The sequence below is a fragment of the Pseudophryne corroboree genome, chromosome 3 (assembly GCF_028390025.1).
Source record: "Pseudophryne corroboree isolate aPseCor3 chromosome 3, aPseCor3.hap2, whole genome shotgun sequence".
NCBI lineage: Eukaryota > Metazoa > Chordata > Amphibia > Anura > Myobatrachidae > Pseudophryne > Pseudophryne corroboree.
Genome location: NC_086446.1, coordinates 418,141,417 through 418,162,924, shown reverse-complemented (window position 1 = coordinate 418,162,924; position 21,508 = coordinate 418,141,417). Strand labels below are relative to the sequence as shown.

The 21,508-nt window shown below is 48.9% G+C and overlaps 1 protein-coding gene across 2 annotated transcripts in view; it reads left to right on the top strand.

Moving 5' to 3' along the window:
* GGT7 (gamma-glutamyltransferase 7) overlaps positions 1–21,508 on the top strand; it is a 198,515-nt gene that overhangs the window by 161,571 nt on the left and 15,436 nt on the right. For both annotated transcript variants that reach the window (XM_063960245.1, XM_063960244.1), the window contains exons 11-14: positions 8,749–8,901; positions 8,982–9,099; positions 15,532–15,669; positions 16,261–16,360. In XM_063960245.1, the coding sequence (XP_063816315.1) occupies positions 8,749–8,901; positions 8,982–9,099; positions 15,532–15,669; positions 16,261–16,360 (509 nt within the window). The remainder of the gene's footprint in view (positions 1–8,748; positions 8,902–8,981; positions 9,100–15,531; positions 15,670–16,260; positions 16,361–21,508) is intronic.

Genomic DNA, 21,508 nt, shown 5'->3' with positions numbered 1-21,508 from the left:
CTCCTACACCAGCCGGTGCTGATCCAGTCAGACAACATCACGGCAGTCGCCCATGTGAATCGACAGGGCGGCACAAGAAGCAGGATGGCAATGGCAGAAGCCACAAGAATTCTCCGATGGGCGGAGAATCATGTACTAGCACTGTCAGCAGTGTTCATCCCGGGAGTGGACAACTGGGAAGCAGACTTTCTCAGCAGGCATGACCTCCACCCGGGAGAGTGGGGACTTCATCCAGAAGTCTTCCAAATGATTGTAAATCAATGGGGTCGTCCACAGGTGGACATGATGGCGTCCCGCCTAAACAAAAAACTAGAGAGGTATTGCGCCAGGTCAAGAGACCCTCAGGCGATAGCTGTGGACGCTCTAGTGACACCGTGGGTGTACCGGTCAGTTTATGTGTTCCCTCCTCTACCTCTCATACCAAAGGTATTGAGAATAATAAGAAAGCGAGGAGTAAACACAATTCTCGTGTTTCCGGATTGGCCAAGAAGAGCGTGGTACCCGGAACTTCAAGAGATGATCTCAGAGGACCCGTGGTCTCTGCCGCTCAGACAAGACCTGCTACAGCAGGGGCTCTGTCTGTTCCAAGACTTACCGCGGCTGCGTTTGACGGCATGGCGGTTGAACGCCGGATCCTGAAGGAAAAGGGCATTCCGGAGGAAGTCATTCCTACGCTTATTAAAGCCAGGAAAGAGGTCACAGCAACTCATTATCACCGCATATGGCGGAAGTATGTTGCATGGTGTGAGGCCGAAAAGGCCCCAACGGAGGAATTTCAACTAGGTCGATTTCTGCATTTCCTGCAAGCAGGAGTAAATATGGGCCTAAAACTGGGCTCCATTAAGGTACAGATCTCGGCTCTGTCGATTTTCTTTCAAAAAGAACTAGCTTTAGTACCTGAAGTTCAGACATTTGTTAAAGGAGTGCTGCATATTCAGCCCCCGTTTGTGCCCCCTGTGGCACCTTGGGATCTCAACGTGGTGTTGAGTTTCTTAAAATCACATTGGTTTGAACCACTAAAAAACCGTGGATCTGAAATATCTCACGTGGAAGGTGGTTATGTTATTGGCCTTGGCTTCTGCCAGGCGAGTATCAGAATTGGCGGCTTTGTCCTGTAAAAGCCCTTATCTGATTTTCCATATGGATAGGGCAGAATTGAGGACTCGTCCCCAGTTTCTCCCAAAGGTGGTGTCAGCGTTTCACCGGAACCAGCCTATTGTGGTGCCTGCGGCTACTAGGGACTTGGAGGACTCCAAGTTGCTAGACGTTGTCAGGGCACTGAAAATATATGTTTCCAGAACGGCTAGAGTCAGAAAATCTGACTCGCTGTTTATCCTATATGCACCCAACAAGCTGGGTGCTCCTGCTTCTAAGCAGACTATTGCTCGTTGGATTTGTAATACAATTCAGCTTGCACATTCTGTGGCAGGCCTGCCACAGCCAAAATCTGTCAATGCCCATTCCACAAGGAAGGTGGGCTCATCTTGGGCGGCTGCCCGAGGGGTCTCGGCTTTACAACTTTGCCGAGCTGCTACTTGGTCAGGGGCAAACACATTTGCAAAAATCTATAAATTTGATACCCTGGCTGAGGAGGACCTGGAGTTCTCTCATTCGGTGTTGCAGAGTCATCCGCACTCTCCCGCCCGTTTGGGAGCTTTGGTATAATCCCCATGGTCCTTACGGAGTTCCCAGCATCCACTAGGACGTCAGAGAAAATAAGAATTTACTCACCGGTAATTCTATTTCTCATAGTCCGTAGTGGATGCTGGGCGCCCATCCCAAGTGCGGTTTATCTGCAATACTTGTACATAGTTACTGTTAACTAAATCGGGTTATTGTTGAGCCATCTGTTGAGAGGCTCTGTTGTTTCATACTGTTAACTGGGTTTCATATCACGAGTTGTACGGTGTGATTGGTGTGGCTGGTATGAGTCTTACCCGGGATTCAAAATCCTTCCTTATTGTGTACGCTCGTCCGGGCACAGTATCCTAACTGAGGCTTGGAGGAGGGTCATAGTGGGAGGAGCCAGTGCACACCAGGTAGTCTAAGATCTTTCTAGAGTGCCCAGCCTCCTTCGGAGCCCGCTATTCCCCTTGGTCCTTACGGAGTTCCCAGCATCCACTACGGACTACGAGAAATAGAATTACCGGTGAGTAAATTCTTATTTTCCCTCATTTATTCCTTTTTGGCATTTGACTTTAAGTTGTTTTCCTCTGCAATAAAGCTCTTTAATATTTCATCAAACTCCACTGTCAGCGTCCTGTATGAGGAAATCCTATATTAGGCTTCCCCTTTTCCAGCTCAGTTGTGGTTCCTCTTCCAAACCATCGGAAGAATCCCCGAGTTCACAACACCCTCAGTCTAGGCCAGTGACAGGTGGTAATGTTTAGACGTTACTCCTTTCCTGGCCTGAACAAGAGTGGGAATTACTTCCTTGGGAATCCCCTTTCGGGCTAGGATCCGGCGCTCAACAGGCATGCCGTCAAATGTAGCCGCGGTAAGTCTTGATACACGCACGGCCCCCTGCTGCAGCAGGTCCTCGCGAGGAGGAAGAGGCCGAGGATTTTCCATGAGCAACTCCTGAAGATCTGGATACCAAGCCCTCCTTGGCCAGTCTGGTGCAATGAGGATTGCTCGAACCCTTATTCTTAATCTTATTTTTAGAACTTTTGGTATTAGTGGAAGAGGAGGGAAGACATATACCGACCGAAACACCCACTGGGTCACCAGTGCATCCACTGCTACTGCTTGAGGGTCTCTCGACCTGGAACAATATCTCTGAAGCTTCTTGTTGAGACGAGATGCCATCATGTCTACTTGAGGAACTCCCCAAAGACTTGTCACCTCTGTGAAGACTTCTTGGTGGAGGCCCCACTCTCCTGGATGGAGATCGTGTCTGCTGAGGAAGTGTGCTTCCCAGTTGTCCACTCCCGGAATGAAAATTGCCGACAGAGCTCTTGCATGTCTTTCTGCCCAGAGTAGGATCTTTGTCACCTCTGCCATTGCCGCTCTGCTTTTCGTTCCGCCCTGACGGTTTATGTACGCGACTGCTGTTACATTGTCCGACTGGATCTGCACTGGCTGATCTTGTAGAAGATGCACCGCTTGTAGAAGGCCATTGTAAATGGTTCTCAATTCCAGAACGTTTATGTGAAGACAGGATTCCTGACTTGACCATTTTCCTTGGAAACTTTTTCCCTGTGTGACTGCTCCCCAGCCTCGGAGACTTGCATCCGTGATTACTAAGACCCAGTCCTGAATCCCGAACCTGCGTCCCTCTAATAGGGGAGAACTGTGCAGCCACCACAGGAGCGAAATCCTGGCTTTGGAGGACAGGATTATCCTCTGGTGCATGTGTAGATGGGATCCGGACCACTTGTCCAACAGGTCCCACTGGAATACTCTGGCATGGAATCTGCCAAACTGTATGGCCTCGCAGGCCGCTACCATCTTTCCCAACAACTGAATGCATTGATGTACCGACACTCTCGTCGGTTTCAACACTTGTTTGACCATTTTCTGGATCTCCAGAGCTTTTTCTACTGGAAGAAATACCTTCTGAACTTCTGTGTCCAGTATCATCCCCAGAAAAGACAATCTTGTCGTCGGTTCCAACTGCGACTTTGGAAAATTCAAAATCCAACCGTGTTGTTGGAGCACTGACAGGGAGAGTGCAATGTTCTGCACCAACCGTTCCTTGGATCTCGCTTTTATCAGGAGATCGTCCAGGTAAGGAATTATATTGACTCCTTGTTGTCGAAGGAGGACCATCATCTCTGCCATCACCTTGGTGAATACCCTCGGTGCCGCGGAGAGTCCGAACGGCAACGTCTGGAACTGGTAATGGCAATCCTGTATTGCGAACCTCAGATAAGCCTGATGTGGAGGATAAATGGGAACATGTAAGTAGGCATCTTTTATGTCTACCGACACCATGACATCTTTTTCCTCCAGACTGGAAATCACTGCCCTCAGAGATTCCATCTTGAACTTGAATCTTTCCAGGTAGAGATTCAGAGATTTCAGGTTTAGAATTGGTCTGACTAAGCCATCCGGCTTCGGAACTACGAAGAGGGTTGAATAAAAACATCCTCCCTGCTGTGACAAGGGTACCAGGACAATAACTTGATCCTGACATAATTTCTGAATTGCAGTCTTTACTACTTCTCTTTCTGGAAGAGAAGCTGGTAAGGTCGATTTGAAAAATCAGCATGGGGGGACGTCTTGAAACTCCAGCTTGTATCCATGGGACACTATTTGCAAAACCCATGGGTCCAGGCCAGATTGAGCCCAGATCTGACTGAAAAGTTTCAGACATGCTCCCACCCGAGCGGACTCCCATAAGGGAGCCCAAGCGTCAGGCCCGGCGCTACCCACTCAGCGAAGGGATGCAGTGCAGGGAGGCGCTGGGACAGAGAGGCGCTTTCCCTGCTCTGAATCCCTTCACTGCTGCGCCGTCCTGTCACCCCTGCTGCTGCTGTGTCTGTCACTGTATGACAGTCACTGGCAGCAGCGCCTGCAGAATCAAATACCTCCTGCCTCCCCTCCCCGTGTGACAGCAGCTGAGTACGGGACAGAAGGGGGCGGAGCTAAACGGACCGAAAGGGGGGGGCTAAATGGGACAGAAGGGGCGGAGCTACACTGACCAGGCTGCAGTACAGAGGGAGACTGGCTTAGGTAAGTGGTGTGTGTATGGTGAGTGTGTATGTGTGCATATGGTGGGTGGGTGTGTATGTGTGTGTATATATGTGTGAATTGTGTGTGTGAGGTATGTCTGCGTACGCGCACTTTATGGACGCTAGTACTGGGGGGGGGCATTACGTATACTGACGCTACTACTAGGGGAGACCATTACATGCAAGGACGCTACTACTACTGGGGGGGCATTACGTATAAGGACGCTACTACTACAGGGGGGCATTACGTGAAACTACGCTACTACTGGGGTGGCCATTATTTATAAGGACGATACTACTACTAGGGGGGAATTACGTATAAGGATGTTACTACTACTGTGGGTGCACTACGTATAAGGATGCTACTACTACAGGGGGGGCTTTACGCGTAACGACGCTACTACTACTGGGAGGGTGCATTACGTATAAGGACGCTACTACAGGGGGGGCATTATGCGTAACAACGCTACTACTGCTGGGGGGGGCATTACTTATAAGGACGCTACTAGTACTACGGGGTAATTACATATAAGGAGGCTTCTACTGGGGGTGCATTATGTATAAGGACGCTACTACTACTGTGGGGCATTACGTATATGGACGATACTACTATTATGGGGAACTACGTATAAGGACGCTTTTACTACTGGGGGTGCACTACGTATAAGGACGCTACTACTGCTGGGGGGGGGCATTACGTATAAGAACGCTACTACTACTACTTGGGGGCATTATATATAAGGACGCTACTATTACTTGGGGGGCATTACGTATAACAATGCTACCACTACTAGAGGGGCATTACGTATAAGGATGCTACTACTGGGGGGGCATTATGCATAAGGACGCTACTACTACAGGGGGGGGGGGCATTACATGTAAAGATGCTACTACTGGGGGGGCCATTACGTATAAGGACGCTACTAGTACTGTGGGGGGGCATTACGTATAAGGACGCTACTACTACTAGGGGGGAATTACGTACAAGGACGCTTCTACTACTGGGGGTGCACTACGTATAAGGATGCTTCTACTACTGGGGGGGGCATTACGTATATAAGGACGCGTCTACTACTGGGGGTGCACTACGTATAAGGATGCTACTACTACTCTGGGTGCATTATGTATAAGGATGCTACTACTACTGGGGGGGCACTACGTATAAGGATGCTACTACTACTGGGGGGCATTATGTATAAGGATGCTACTACTACTGTGAGTGCATTATGTATAAGGGTGCTGCTACTACTGGGGGGGCATTATGTATAAGGGTGCTACTACTACTGGGGTGCATTACATATAAGGACGCTACTACTACGGGTGGGGCATTACGTATAAGATTAATAAGATTGTGCTACATTGTGGCGTAATTTTAAATGGGGGTACTATTGTGTGGCCATGCCCCTTAGTTGTGAGACCACACCCCTTTTCCCGGCGCACGCCAACGGAATATGGGAGGGCGCAATTTTATAGTTTGCAGGGGGGCGCCGAACACCCTAGCACCGGCCCTGCCAAGCGTCATGCTGCAGATTCGGCAGAAGCAGGGGTGGACTTCTGCTCCTGCGATCCTGGAGACGCAGCGGACTTTTTTCCTCTTCCTCTCCCTCTACCTGCAAAGAAGGGGGAACCTTTGGCCTTTTTGTATTTGTTGGGCCGAAAGGACTGCATCTGAGAGTGATGTGTCTTTTTCGCCGGTGCAGGAGCATAAGACAAGAATGACGACTTACCTGCGGTAGCCGCAGAGACCAACGCATCCAGCCCATCTCCAAACAAGGCCTCACCTTTATACGGGAGAGCCTCCATATTTCTTTTGGAATCTGCGTCAGCATTCCACTGGCGAATCCACAACGCCCTCCGAGCCGAGACTGGTAGCGGCTTTTGACCCTAAAAGCCCAATATTCTTCATGGCTTCTAGCATGTATGCAGCAGCGTCTTTGATATGACCTAACTTTAGGAGAATCTCGTCTCTATCGTGTCAATTTCAGATGACAAGTTATCTGACCATTTTTCGATAGCACTACTCACCCACGCGCAAGCAATGGTGGGCCTGAGCAGTGTACCATTGGCCACATAAATAGATTTTAACGTAGTCTCCAACTTGCGGTCTGCCGGCTCCTTTAGTGAAGCCGTCCCAGGTGCAGGGAGAATCACCTTTTTTGTTAACCGTGACAGGGCACTGTCTAAAACTGGGGGTGACTCCCACCTTTTCCTGTCCACTGCCGGGAAAGGATAAGCAACCTGAATCCTTTTGGGAATCTGAAATTTCTTTTCAGGGTTTGCCCAAATTCCCTCAAAGAGAGTATTTAGCTCGTGAGAAGGAGGGAAAGTTACATTAATTTTATTTTCTTTATAAAAATAAGCCTTCTCCTGAGGTACAGGAGGGGCTTCCGTAACTTCCAAAACCTCCCTTATAGCAACAATCATGTATTGAATGCTTTTTGCCAATTTAGGATCTATTCCCCTGGAATCACTAGTGTCGACACAGGAATCAGAGTCCGTGTCGGTATCAGTTTGTACTATATGTGCAAATGGTCTTTTATGTGACCCAGAGGGGTCGCCTGTGGATGAAAAAGCAGAACCACTAAAAATCACATCTTCCACAGTTTTCTGCATGAGACTCAGACTTATCTAATCTCTTACTGATATGATTCACACTATCACGTAATTCTTTCACCCATTCAGTCTCGTGGTGTGCCAGCAGTGCCACCACATTACAACTCTGTGTCCCTAAAATGGCTCCCTCAGGGGAAGAGCGTCCTGCCTCAGACATGTCACACACGTACACAACCACACCACAGACACTCCGGGACTTATAGGGGACAGACCCACAGTAAAATCTGTCAGAAGGACACAGATAGGATTTGCCGGTTCACAACCCATTGCGTGAAACACAATATGCCCACCGACCTGTAGCGCTTTTATAATGATAGTTTCACACTATAGCACCAAATTACACTGTGCCCCCCCTGTTTTACACCCTGATACTTGGTTCAGAAGTGGAGGAGGACCAGCGTTCTTCTCTGCCTAGAATGAGAGAAAATGGCGCTGAGCAGTGTGCTGGCTGCCTGAGGGGAAGCCCCGCCCCCGTAATGGCGCGTTTCCCCTCAGATTTTTCAATAGCAATATTTATACTGGCGGGGGTAGGACTGTCTCTCAGCAACTTATGTCCCTGTGTCTGCCAGTTATTAGTAGGTTTCATGCTGCCCAGGGCGCACCCGACACCCCCCCCCCCCCCCCCCCCCACGTGCCCTGCACCCTGCTGTGCCTGTGTTACCGGGTAGCATGGCGCGCAGTCACAATGAAGATCCTTCTTCTTAAACACTCACCTGTCTTCTGACTTCTGGCTCTGTAATGGGGGTGACGGCGGGCTGTGGGAGTGAGCACATAGCCGCAGCTAGCATTCAGGAGCTAATGTCCTGTCAGCCAGAAGCAGAGCTATGGAACTATTCAGGAAGTTGGTTCCTACTTCTGCCCCCTAAGTCCCATGAAGCAGGGAGACTGTTGCCAGCAGTCCTCCCTGAAAATAAAAAACCTAACATAAAGTCTTTCCGAGAAACTCAGTATAGCTCCCCTGGAGTGCATCCAGTCTGCCTGGGCACATTTTCTAAACTGAGGTCTGGAGGAGGGGCATAGAGGGAGGAGCCAGTTCACACCCTTGAAAAGTCTTAAGAGTGCCCATGGTTCCTGCGGAACCGTCTATACCCCATGGTACTGAAGTGGACCCCAGCATCCTCTAGGACGTATGAGAAATGTATGTAACACATGTAACTGTGACAGGGAAGGTGGGCCCCTCTCAGCTCTTGGCCCCTTAACAGCTGCACTCCCTGCACCTATGGTAGCTACGCCCTTGAGTTTGGCTAACACTGGGCAATTCAGGTGTATAGATAAACACTTAAGAAATATTTGGATGTTGAAACACATGTGAAGTCATAGAAAGATAAATAGTAAAGGATATTCAGAGTTTAGCACTCGTAGAGAATTTGTTCTTTAATACAGTAAGAGAAGTTATAGCTGTGCCACATAGAGTATAATGAGGACTTTTGGAAGCATAACTTGAGTTCCCTTCTGTCAGTAAGGCGGAATCTAGTTTTTTCCGGAAGAAGATTAATGAGTTCCACGCCGCCTATCCTAGTGATTATGCATCCTTCCGCACTCTGCATGTGGGACCAGCCGCAAGCCAGGCCTTAGTTATTGGTCCGGATGACTTCATTGTGGCCGTTGTCAGGTAAGGTACAGTGACCACATCTGCCAAGTGGAACATAACTTTTGTCCTTATTCCATCTAATATTCTTTCCCTTTATTTAGCTCTCTAAACCGCCCCTTCGGCAGTATGATTATGACCCCATCAGGGATTCTTCTCAACAGCCAAATACTGGATTTCTCCTGGAGCAATAAAAGCACCAACATCTCTTCCCCGAATCCTGTAAGTCTCACCCACTGAGCTGTTTCCCTCTCTTTTATGGTAGAATCTGGATTACACTTATAATAATGCAGCATAATAGAAAACCAGTTACCACCAACAATTACCATTACAGTGAATAAGGCACACACTTTTGTGTTGCATTCTTAACAATTTATAAGCAACTGAAAGTACAATGGGGAGTTGATCGCTCACTAGCTAGTTTTAGCAGCCGTGCAAACACTATGCCGCCTCCCACTGGGGAGTGTATTTTAGCTTAGCAGAAGTGTGAACGCATGTGTAGCCGAGCTCTGCAAAAACAGTTTGTGCAGTTTCAGAGTAGCTCTGAACTTAGCGCTTGCTATCACTTCAGCCTATTCGTGTCCAGATTTGACGTCATACACCCACCCAGCGAACGCCCAGCCATGCCTGTGTTTTTTCAGACACGCCTGCGTTTTCTCTAACGTCCTAGTGGATGCTGGGGACTCCGTCAGGACCATGGGGATTAGCGGCTCCGCAGGAGACAGGGCACAAAAATAAAGCTTTAGGATCAGGTGGTGTGCACTGGCTCCTCCCCCCATGACCCTCCTCCAAGCCTCAGTTAGGTTTTTGTGCCCGTCCGAGCAGGGTGCAATCTAGGTGGCTCTCCTAAAGAGCTGCTTAGAAAAAGTTTTTAGGTTTTTTATTTTCAGTGAGTCCTGCTGGCAACAGGCTCACTGCATCGAGGGACTTAGGGGAGAGAAGTCAACTCACCTGCGTGCAGGATGGATTGGCTTCTTAGGCTACTGGACACCATTAGCTCCAGAGGGATCGAACACAGGCCCAGCCATGGAGTCCGGTCCCGGAGCCGCGCCGCCGACCCCCCTTGCAGATGCCGAAGATGGAAGAGGTCCAGAAGCAGGCGGCAGAAGACTTTTCAGTCTTCCTGAGGTAGCGCACAGCACTGCAGCTGTGCGCCATTGTTGTCAGCACACTTCACACAGCGGTCACGGAGGGTGCAGGGCGCTGGGGGGGCGCCTTGGGCAGCAATGTATAATACCTTTTTATGGCTAAAAAATACATCACATATAGCCCTTGAGGCTATATGGATGTATTTAACCCCTGCCAGATCTCACAAACTCCGGAGAAGAGCCCGCCGAAATAGGGGGCGGGGCTTATTCTCCTCAGCACACAGCGCCATTTTCCTGCTCAGCTCCGCTGTGAGGAAGGCTCCCAGGACTCTCCCCTGCACTGCACTACAGAAACAGGGTAAAACAGAGAGGGGGGGCACTTTTTTTGGCGATATTACTATATTTAAGCTGCTATAAGGATACAACACTTATATAGGGTTGTTCCCATATATATTATAGCGCTTGGGTGTGTGCTGGCAAACTCTCCCTCTGTCTCCCCAAAGGGCTAGTGGGGTCCTGTCTTCAATAGAGCATTCCCTGTGTGTCTGCTGTGTGTCGGTACGTGTGTGTCGACATGTATGAGGACGATGTTGGTGTGGAGGCAGAGCAATTGCCGGTAATGGTGATGTCACCCCCCAGGGAGTCGACACCGGAATGGATGGCTTTGTTTATGGAATTACGTGATAATGTCAGCACATTACAAAAATCAGTTGACGACATGAGACGGCCGGAAAACCAGTTAGTACCTGCCCAGGCGTCTCAGACACCGTCAGGGGCTGTAAAACGCCCTTTACCTCAGTCGGTCGACACAGACCCAGACACGGACACTGAATCTAGTGTCGACGGTGAAGAAACAAACGTATTTTCCAGTAGGGCCACACGTTATATGATCACGGCAATGAAGGAGGCTTTGCATATCTCTGATACTACAAGTACCACAAAAAGGGGTATTATGTGGGGGGTGAAAAAACTACCTGTAGTTTTTCCTGAATCAGAGGAATTGAATGATGTATGTGATGAAGCGTGGGTTAACCCAGATTGAAAAGTGCTAATTTCAAAAAAGTTATTGGCATTATACCCTTTCCCGCCAGAGGTTAGGGCGCGCTGGGAAACACCCCCTAAGGTGGATAAGGCGCTCACACGCTTATCAAAACAAGTGGCGTTACCGTCTCCTGATACGGCCGCCCTCAAGGATCCAGCTGATAGGAGGCTGGAAACTACCCTAAAAAGTATATACACACATACTGGTGTTATACTGCGACCAGCCATCGCCTCAGCCTGGATGTGCAGTGCTGGGGTGGTCTGGTCGGATTCCCTGACTGAAAATATTGATACCCTGGATAGGGACAGTATTTTACAGACTTTAGAGCAATTAAAGGATGCTTGTCTTTATATGCGAGATGCTCAGAGGGATATTTGCACTCTGGCATCGAGAGTAAGTGCGATGTCCATATCTGCCAGAAGAAGTTTATGGACACGACAGTGGTCAGGTGATGCGGATTCCAAGCGGCATATGGAAGTATTGCCGTATAAAGGGGAGGAATTATTTGGCGTCGGTCTATCGGATTTGGTGGCCACGGCAACTGCCGGGAAATCCACCTTTTTACCTCAGACCCCCTCCCAACAGAAAAAGACACCGTCTTTTCAGCCGCAGTCCTTTCGGTCCTATAAGAAGCGGGCAAAAGGACAGTCATATCTGCCCCGAGGCAGAGGAAAGGGTAAGAGAGGGCAGCAAGCAGCTCCTTCCCAGGAACAGAAGCCCTCCGCGGGTTCTGCAAAGCCCTCAGCATGACGCTGGGGCTTTACAAGCGGACTCAGGAACGGTGGGGGGTCGACTCAAGAATTTCAGCGCGCAGTGGGCTTGCTCACAGGTGGACCCCTGGATCCTGCAGGTAGTATCTCAGGGTTACAGGTTGGAATTCGAGAAGTCTCCCCCTCGCCGGTTCCTAAAGTCTGCTTTGCCAACGTCTCCCTCAGACAGGGCGACGGTATTGGAAGCCATTCACAAGCTGTTTTCTCAGCAGGTGATAGTCAAGGTACCCCTCCTACAACAGGAAAAGGGGTATTACTCCACGCTATTTGTGGTACCGAAGCCGGACGGCTCGGTAAGACCTATTCTAAATCTGAAATCTTTGAACCTGTACATACAAAAATTCAAGTTCAAGATGGAATCACTCAGAGCAGTGATAGCGAATCTGGAAGAAGGGGACTTTATGGTGTCCCTGGACATAAAAGATGCTTACCTGCATGTCCCAATTTGCCCTTCACATCAAGGGTACCTCAGGTTCGTGGTGCAAAACGGTCATTATCAGTTTCAGACGCTGCCGTTTGGATTGTCCACGGCACCTCGGGTCTTTACCAAGGTAATGGCCGAAATGATGATTCTTCTGCGAAGAAGAGGCGTATTAATTATCCCTTACTTGGACGATCTCCTGATAAGGGCAAGGTCCAGAGAACAGCTGGAGGACGGAGTAGCACTAACCCAAGTAGTGCTGCAACAACACGGGTGGATTCTGAATTTTCCAAAATCTCAGTTGACCCCGACAACACGTCTGCTGTTCCTGGGAATGATTCTGGACACGGTTCAGAAAAAGGTGTTTCTTCCGGAGGAGAAAGCCAAGGCGTTATCCGAACTTGTCAGGAACCTCCTAAAACCAGGAAAAGTGTCTGTGCATCAATGCACAAGAGTCCTGGGAAAGATGGTGGCTTCTTACGAAGCAATCCCATTCGGCAGATTCCACGCACGAACTTTTCAGTGGGATCTGCTGGACAAATGGTCCGGATCGCATCTGCAGATGCATCAGCGGATAACCTTATCGCCACGGACAAGGGTGTCTCTTCTGTGGTGGTTGCAGAGTGCTCATCTGTTAGAAGGCCGCAGATTCGGCATACAGGACTGGGTCCTGGTGACCACGGATGCCAGTCTGAGAGGCTGGGGAGCGGTCACACAGGGAAGAAACTTCCAGGGAGTATGGTCAAGCCTGGAGATGTCTCTTCACATAAATATACTGGAGCTAAGAGCGATTTACAATGCTCTAAGCCTGGCAAAACCCCTGCTTCAGGGTCAGCCGGTGTTGATCCAGTCGGACAACATCACGGCAGTCGCCCACGTAAACAGACAGGGCGGCACAAGAAGCAGGAGAGCAATGGCAGAAGCTGCAAGGATTCTTCGCTGGGCGGAAGATCATGTGATAGCACTGTCAGCAGTGTTCATTCCGGGAGTGGACAACTGGGAAGCAGACTTCCTCAGCAGACACGATCTACACCCGGGAGAGTGGGGACTTCATCCAGAAGTCTTCCACATGATTGTGAACCGTTGGGAAAAACCAAAGGTGGATATGATGGCGTCTCGCCTCAACAAAAAACTGGACAGGTATTGCGCCAGGTCAAGAGACCCTCAGGCAATAGCTGTGGACGCTCTGGTAACACCGTGGGTGTTCCAGTCAGTGTATGTGTTTCCTCCTCTGCCTCTCATACCCAAAGTACTGAGAATTATACGGCAAAGGGGAGTAAGAACGATACTCGTGGCTCCGGATTGGCCAAGAAGAACTTGGTACCCGGAACTTCAGGAGATGCTCACGGAAAATCCGTGGCCTCTACCTCTAAGACGGGACCTGATTCAGCAGGGACCGTGTCTATTCCAAGACTTACCGCGGCTGCGTTTGACAGCGTGGCGGTTGAACGCCGAATTCTAAGGGAAAAAGGCATTCCAGAAGAGGTCATTCCTACACTGGTTAAAGCCAGGAAGGAGGTGACTGCACAACATTATCACCGCATTTGGAGAAAATATGTTGCGTGGTGTGAGGCCAGGAAGGCCCCCACGGAGGAATTTCAATTGGGTCGATTCCTACATTTCCTACAAACAGGATTGTCTATGGGCCTCAAGTTGGGGTCCATTAAGGTTCAAATTTCGGCCCTGTCGATTTTCTTCCAGAAAGAATTGGCTTCAGTTCCTGAAGTCCAGATTTTTGTAAAAGGAGTACTACATATACAGCCCCCGGTTGTGCCCCCAGTGGCTCCGTGGGACCTTAATGTAGTTTTGGATTTTCTCAAATCCCATTGGTTTGAGCCACTCAAATCGGCGGATTTGAAATATCTTACATGGAAAGTAACCATGCTACTGGCCCTGGCTTCAGCCAGGAGAGTGTCAGAATTGGCGGCTTTATCGTATAAAAGCCCATATCTGATTTTCCATTCGGACAGGGCAGAACTGCGGACGCGTCCTCATTTTCTGCCTAAGGTGGTGTCAGCGTTTCACCTGAACCAGCCTATTGTGGTGCCTGCGGCTACTAGCGATTTGGAGGATTCCAAGTTGCTGGACGTTGTCAGGGCATTGAAATATATATTTCAAGGACGGCTGGAGTCAGAAAATCTGACTCGCTGTTTATACTGTATGCACCCAACAAGCTGGGTGCTCCTGCTTCTAAGCAGACGATTGCTCGTTGGATTTGTAGCACAATTCAACTTGCACATTCTGTGGCAGGCCTGCCACAGCCTAAATCTGTCAAGGCCCATTCCACAAGGAAGGTGGGCTCATCCTGGGCGGCTGCCCGAGGGGTCTCGGCATTACAACTCTGCCGAGCAGCTACGTGGTCGGGGGAGAACACGTTTGTAAAATTCTACAAATTTGATACCCTGGCTAAAGAGGACCTGGAGTTCTCTCATTCGGTGCTGCAGAGTCATCCGCACTCTCCCGCCCGTTTGGGAGCTTTGGTATAATCCCCATGGTCCTGACGGAGTCCCCAGCATCCACTAGGACGTAAGAGAAAATAAGATTTTACTTACCGATAAATCTATTTCTCGTAGTCCGTAGTGGATGCTGGGCGCCCATCCCAAGTGCGGATTGTCTGCAATACTTGTACATAGTTATTGTTACAAAAAAATCGGGTTGTTTCTTGTTGTGAGCCGTCTGTTCTGAGGCTCCTACGTTGTCATACTGTTAACTGGGTTCAGATCACAAGTTGTACGGTGTGATTGGTGTGGCTGGTATGAGTCTTACCCGGGATTCAAAATCCTTCCTTATTGTGTACGCTCGTCCGGGCACAGTATCCTAACTGAGGCTTGGAGGAGGGTCATGGGGGGAGGAGCCAGTGCACACCACCTGATCCTAAAGCTTTATTTTTGTGCCCTGTCTCCTGCGGAGCCGCTAATCCCCATGGTCCTGACGGAGTCCCCAGCATCCACTACGGACTACGAGAAATAGATTTATCGGTAAGTAAAATCTTATTTTTACAAACACTCCCTGAAAACGGTCAGTTGACACCCAGTAACGCCCCCTTCCTGTCAATTTTCTTGCGGCTGCCAGTACAAAGGAAAACTTTGCTAGAACCTGAGCACAGCCACAAAGAGCTTTGTACCTGTACGTCGCGCGTGCGCATTGCGGGCCATACACATGCGCAGAAATGCAGTTTTTTTCACCTGATCGCTGCGCTGCGAAAATCGTCAGCGAGCGATCAACTCGGAATGACCCCCAATGTCTTGTCCTAAATATTCAAAATATTCAAAATAGCGGTATGTGTAATTTGAAACATTCTGCATTAATACATTGCATTTGTCTTGTCTGCAGCAAAACATTGTTGAGCCAGGGAAAAGACCTCTTTCTTTCCTGCTGCCCACTGTGGTGAGGCCAGCGCAGGGTCTGTGTGGTACGTACCTGTCCCTCGGAGGATCGAATGGGGAACGAGCATTGTCTGGTATCACTCAGGTACAGCAAGTCATTTGCTTTGTTGAGACTTTTATAATACACCACAGCTCCTGTAAGCATGCCAGTGAAGAAACATCAAAACCACATTCATTGGATATAGGCCCTTGGGCAACATATACGATATCCATCATACATTGTCACTTAAAGGGACTTTGGTTTGGAAGATGTAAATAATGGTTTTATATTTTCACTTAAACATGCAGGAATACAGCTCCAGGTGGTGATGAGAAGGAGGGGCTCCATATTAGCTACGTAGGTAGAAGGCAAATCATATTAAATGAGGGGTTGACAGGTCTTAGTTAGTGAATATACACTAATATTAGAGTTTCATCAAATTCATATTTTATGACAAAGCTGAATACCAAATCATGTTAGAAAAGACCGGAACTCTTATATTAAAATGAAACACACACACACACACACCCTTGGGGTCATGTACATGTCACACCCGAGACGGTAATGTGTATCTTCAATACAAATTTCAAGATGCTGTTTCTGGTGTTCTGTACTATTATCTTACTGTAATACTTTTTCTTTCATGCGTTCCTCTGTATAGCGTCACTGTCCACTCTCCTATTTCTTTGTCCCCAGGTGCTACTAAACGTCTTATCTTTTAATAAGAATCTAAGTGACAGTGTAGCCCAGGGTCGTCTGCATCCAGATCTTGAGACCAACTTTCTGCAAGTGGACAGTGAGTTGACCAAAATGTTTTCCACTCCTGTTACGAGATACTGTATTTTTAACCTGCAATTAAGTTACAGTGTTTATATGGAACTGTGTTGTCATGCTGCAGACATTCATAAGATACTAATAGAGGTTTAATAAGAAACACATATTCACCTCTGAATAGCCCACAGTGCTGCTTACATACCAACCACACACCCGTGGAACACCTAGCCTACATGCAAATGCCATATTGCCTGCCAGGGTATGTGGTTTGCACACTAACAGTCAGGATCCTGGCGGTCACAATACAGATGCCGGGATCCCAACGGGGGCACCATACCGCGAGGTAAGTGATTCCCCCTCTATGGGTGTCCACGACACCCATAGAGGGAGAATAGAACCTTGCGCTCGCTCCCCTGCCGGCATTCCACCTCGGGATGTGTCATGTCGCACAGATGCAGAATTTCATAAGGGTGTTTCCACACTTATGGACCACCCTGTATAGATACACACTTAATCTATATTAACCTGTATGCACACTGGGCAGCTGCACGGGGCCCCATGGTTCTAGGGGCCTTCAAGCAGGGTCAGGCTGATGCCTCCGGATCTTCTTGGGAGGCAAGTAGGGAATACTGCCCAGCCCCTCTGATTGTGAATTAGACACATTCAGAGCAGCCAGGCAGCATTTTCTACCAGAGGCGTAACTAGGGTTTTTGGAGCCCAGGACAAGATTAAGAATGTCCTCCACAAAGTAAATTGAAGCGCACCTAAAAACATGACACGCCACCTGTTTAATGTCACACTGGGAACATTCTTTTCAATTCCACATGCACCTAACCTTTATGATGATTTCTCACAATGTGAAACCTCTGAAGAAATGTATCCTCTAAGGCAGACGGCGTCTTCAGTCGATATTCACTATTCATGTAGGAGATCATATCGTACAGCAGTTCAACCAGACTGACATCCTGCCCCCTTTGTCACATCCTCTCCCCCCTGCGTCTATCAGCCACACCATCCTCTCACACCTGCGTCTCTCAACCACACCATCATCTCCTCCCTGCGTCTCTCAGCCACACCGCCGTCTCCCCCCTGCGTCTCTCAGCCACACCATCCTCTCCCCCCTGCGTCTCTCAGCCACACCATCCTCTCCCCCCTGCATCTCTCAGCCACACCATCCTCTCCCTCCTGCGTGTCTCAGTCACACCAGCATCTCCTCTCTGAGTCGTCTCTCAGCCACACTAGCATCTCCTCCCTGAGTCGTCTCTTAGCACACCATCTCCCCGTGCATCTCTCTGCCACATCATCATCTCCTACACAAATAGGTGTCACTCACTGACGTGCAGAGCCTTTCCTGTCATACTAACGTATATGCCAGAGTGTTGATTATGTAAAGTAAATGAAAAATATTAGAAATATCTTCTAATCAATTTTATTGTCAAAACTCAAGAGTAAAAAGTCTATGGCAGGTGAGGCAGTGCCTATCTTTTCTGCGCTTCTCTGTTCAAAACTCTCTCTAAGGAGTATATTCAATTAAAGTCGGATCCATTCCGACATGTATTTGTCGGAATGGTTTCGACAACCCCTATTCAGTCCCATCTAAAATTCGACTTTTTCAAGTCGAATTTAGATGGGACCCAGAGGAGGCGAGCCGCGGGGGGACAGCCGGCAGCAGCCAGAGGAGATGCAGCAGGATGTCACTCAGCCGCCCGACCTCATGGCAGCTTTTCCCCCGGCTCCAGCAGCGCGCTGGAACCGGGTGGAAGCTGCCGTGAGGTTGGGCGGGTGAGTGACATCCAGCTGCAGCGCTACTGTAGCGCTGATCTCCCTGTATGCCCGCCGGCTGTCCCCCCTTATCCCTGTAGCTCCCCCCCTTCCTCGCCTCCTCTGGGTCCATCTCATTCCGACATCATTTTGATGTCGGATTGAGATGGTCGAAAACGGGGTAAAAACTGTCGGATTTGGCCCCGTTTTCGACATCAACACGTGGATCACAGCTATTCCACCGATCCACGTGCTTTTCGACAAGTCGAATGCCTCGACTTGTCGTAAAGCATTGAATAGGTCGAATCACATTTCGACCTCAAAAAGTCGAAAAACTGACGTCTTTTCGACAGACGGCAGTTTTCGACTTCAATTGAATATACCCCTTAAATTTCCACCAGTATATACTGCTGCATCTGTGTATAATTCCCACATGAAACCTTTGGCTCAAGTATTGTGTGTAAATCTGGCTCTAGTACTAACCAGTGCCTCCTGAGCCATTTACCTCAACTCACGTCCCTGGTGTCACCTTATATATAAGTGTCAGCATGTGTATGTCGGTGTTTAGATGCATAGATGTAGGTGTGTGTATGTCTGTGTACATATAGGTGTTAGCATGTGTGTCAATGTATAAATAGGTGTCAGCGTGTGCAAGTCAGTGTATAAATAGGTCTGTATCAGTGACATGAGGTGAGGTCAATTGCTGGGGAGGCACTATATAATTTGTTAGTATAGATGAATATATGTGTACATATACTGTACATGTGATTATTGGGGTTGAAGCCATATGCATACATATAGGGAGTGGAGCGCCAGTGCATAAGCTGTAACGCGCCAGTACAGGTGTTACCTAATGTTCTCTCATCTCTGTGCCACAGCTGTAAACTACTGTCGTGCCCAGGAGGCAGGAGAGTGATACTATCTGTACCGAAAGCTGGATAGTTAGAAGCAGAGAGCAGGTGGTTGAGGCGGAGTGCAGAATGCCGCGGGGTGATAGGCTGCTGAGATCAGAGGTAGCAGCAGATAGGGGGTGCAAAGGACACAGCAGTAGTCCCAGCCTATAGCCGATTAGCAGCATTTGACAGGGAATGAGCAGTATGCAGGGGCCAGCAGATCAGAGTGATAACAAATGTGGCTTTCACAGAGCTGTGAGCAGGGTGATCTGGTCCGAGAGATATCTGGATGGGACCGGCCCACCAGGGACTTACCTGCTAGCCCAATGGATCAATCCGTCCTTGTCCACCGATGGAGTTATGTATGGGGCAGATGCACTATGGCTGGTCGGGCAGGAAACAAAGTAGTGAATAATGAAAACCAGGCATCCTTTTTCAGGCATCCAATCAGGCAGGGTCAGACAGCACATGTGTCACACCCCCTCTGGATCCGTCTCTACAATAGCCCTGTGTGGTGCCTCATCCCTCATTTTTTTTTTAAATGGGCTTTCTCATACGTCCTATAGGATGCTGGAGTCCACTTCATGACCATGGGGTATAGACGGTTCCGCAGGAGCCATGGGCACTCTTAAGACTTTTCAATGGGTGTGAACTGGCTCCTCCCTCTATGCCCCTCCTCCAGACCTCAGTTTTAGAAATGTGCCCAGGCAGACTGGATGCACTCTAGGGGAGCTCTGCTGAGCTTCTCTGAAAAGACTTATGTTAGGTTTTTTATTTTCAGGGAGAACTGCTGGCAACAGTCTCCCTGCTTCGTGGGACTGAGGGGGCAGAAGTAGGAACCAACTTCCTGAAGAGTTTCATGGCTCTGCTTCTGGCTGACAGGACACCATTAGCTCCTGAAGGGTACTAAACGCTAGCCGTGTCTAGATGCTCACTCCCACAGCACGCCGTCACCCCCCTCACAGAGCCAGAAGTCAGAAGACAGGTGAGTAGAAGAAGACAGATCTTCTATCAAGTAAAGTGACGGCTGAGGTACAGCGCGGCTGGCGGGAGCGCAGCACGCCATTGCTGCCCACAAACACAGGCACTGCAGGGCGCGGGGGGGGGGGCGCCTTGGGCAGCAAAATACCTATATAAACTGACAAAAAGGGGGCATAAGATGCCCAGGCACAGCCCTAACCCCGCCAGTATAAATATTATGCTTAGTCTCTGAGGTAAAAACGCGCCATTGCGGGGGCGGAGCTTCTTCCTCAGGCAGCCAGCACACTGCTCAGTGCCATTTTCTCTCTCCTCAGGCTGCAGAGACAATGCTGGTCCTCCTCCACTTCTGACTACAAGTATCAGGGTGCATAAAGGGGGGGCACAAGCGGTTTTGGTGCTTTACAAGTGTGTTTTACGGTGTAAAAAGCGCTGCATGTCAGTGGGCATTCTATGTTCACAGGCATTAGATACTGGTGCTGGGGTTGTGAACTGGCTGCTCCTAAACTGTGTTCCTCTGACAGATTTTACTGTGGGTCTGTCCCCTATAAGTCCCAGTGTGTCTGTGTGGGTGTTGTACACGTGTGTGACATATCTGAGGCAGGGAGTTCCTCCCCGGAGGAAGCCATTTTAGGGACACAGAGTTGTAATGTGGTGGCGCTGCCGGCACACCAAGAGCCTGCATGGGTGAAAGAAATACGTGATAGTATGCATCATATCAATAGGAGATTAGATAAGTCTGAATCTCATGCTGAGTGCTGGAGAAAATCTGTGGAAGATGTGATTTTTCAGTGCTCTGTTCTTCCATCCGCAGGCGACCCCTCTGGGTCACATAAGAGACCATTTGCGAATATTGTGAATACTGATACCGACACAAACACTGATTCTTGTGTCGACGATAGTGACTCCAGAGAAATAGATCATAAATTGGCAAAAAATATACAATATATGATTGTAGCTACTAGCTATAAGGGAAGTTCTGGAAGTCACGGAAGCCACTCCTATACCTCAGGAGAAGGCTTATTTCTATAAAGAAAAGAAATCCAAGGTCACTTTCCCTCCTTCCCACAAACTTAATACTCTCTTTGAAGGGATGTGGGTGAATCCCGAAAATAAATTTTGTATTCCCAAGAGAATTCAGATAGCTTATCCTTACCCGATGGAGGACAGGAAAAAATGGGAGTCACCCCCTGTGTTAGACAGTGGACTGTCCAGGTTGACAAAGAAGGTAATTCTCCCTGCACGTGGCACGGCTTCACTAAAAGAGCCGGCAGACCGAAAGATGGAAACTACATTGAAATCCATTATGTTGCCAATGGTACACTGCTCAGGCCCACAATTGCTTGCGCGTGGGTGAGTCGCACTATTGAAAAATGGTCAGAAAGCGTGTCATCAGAAATTGACACGATTGATAAAGATGAGATACTCCTTAAGTTAGGGAATATCAAAGACGCTGCCGCATACATGCTAGAAGCAATGAATGATATTGGACTCTTGAGTTCACAATCCGCTACCATGGCAGTATCGGCTCGGCGGGC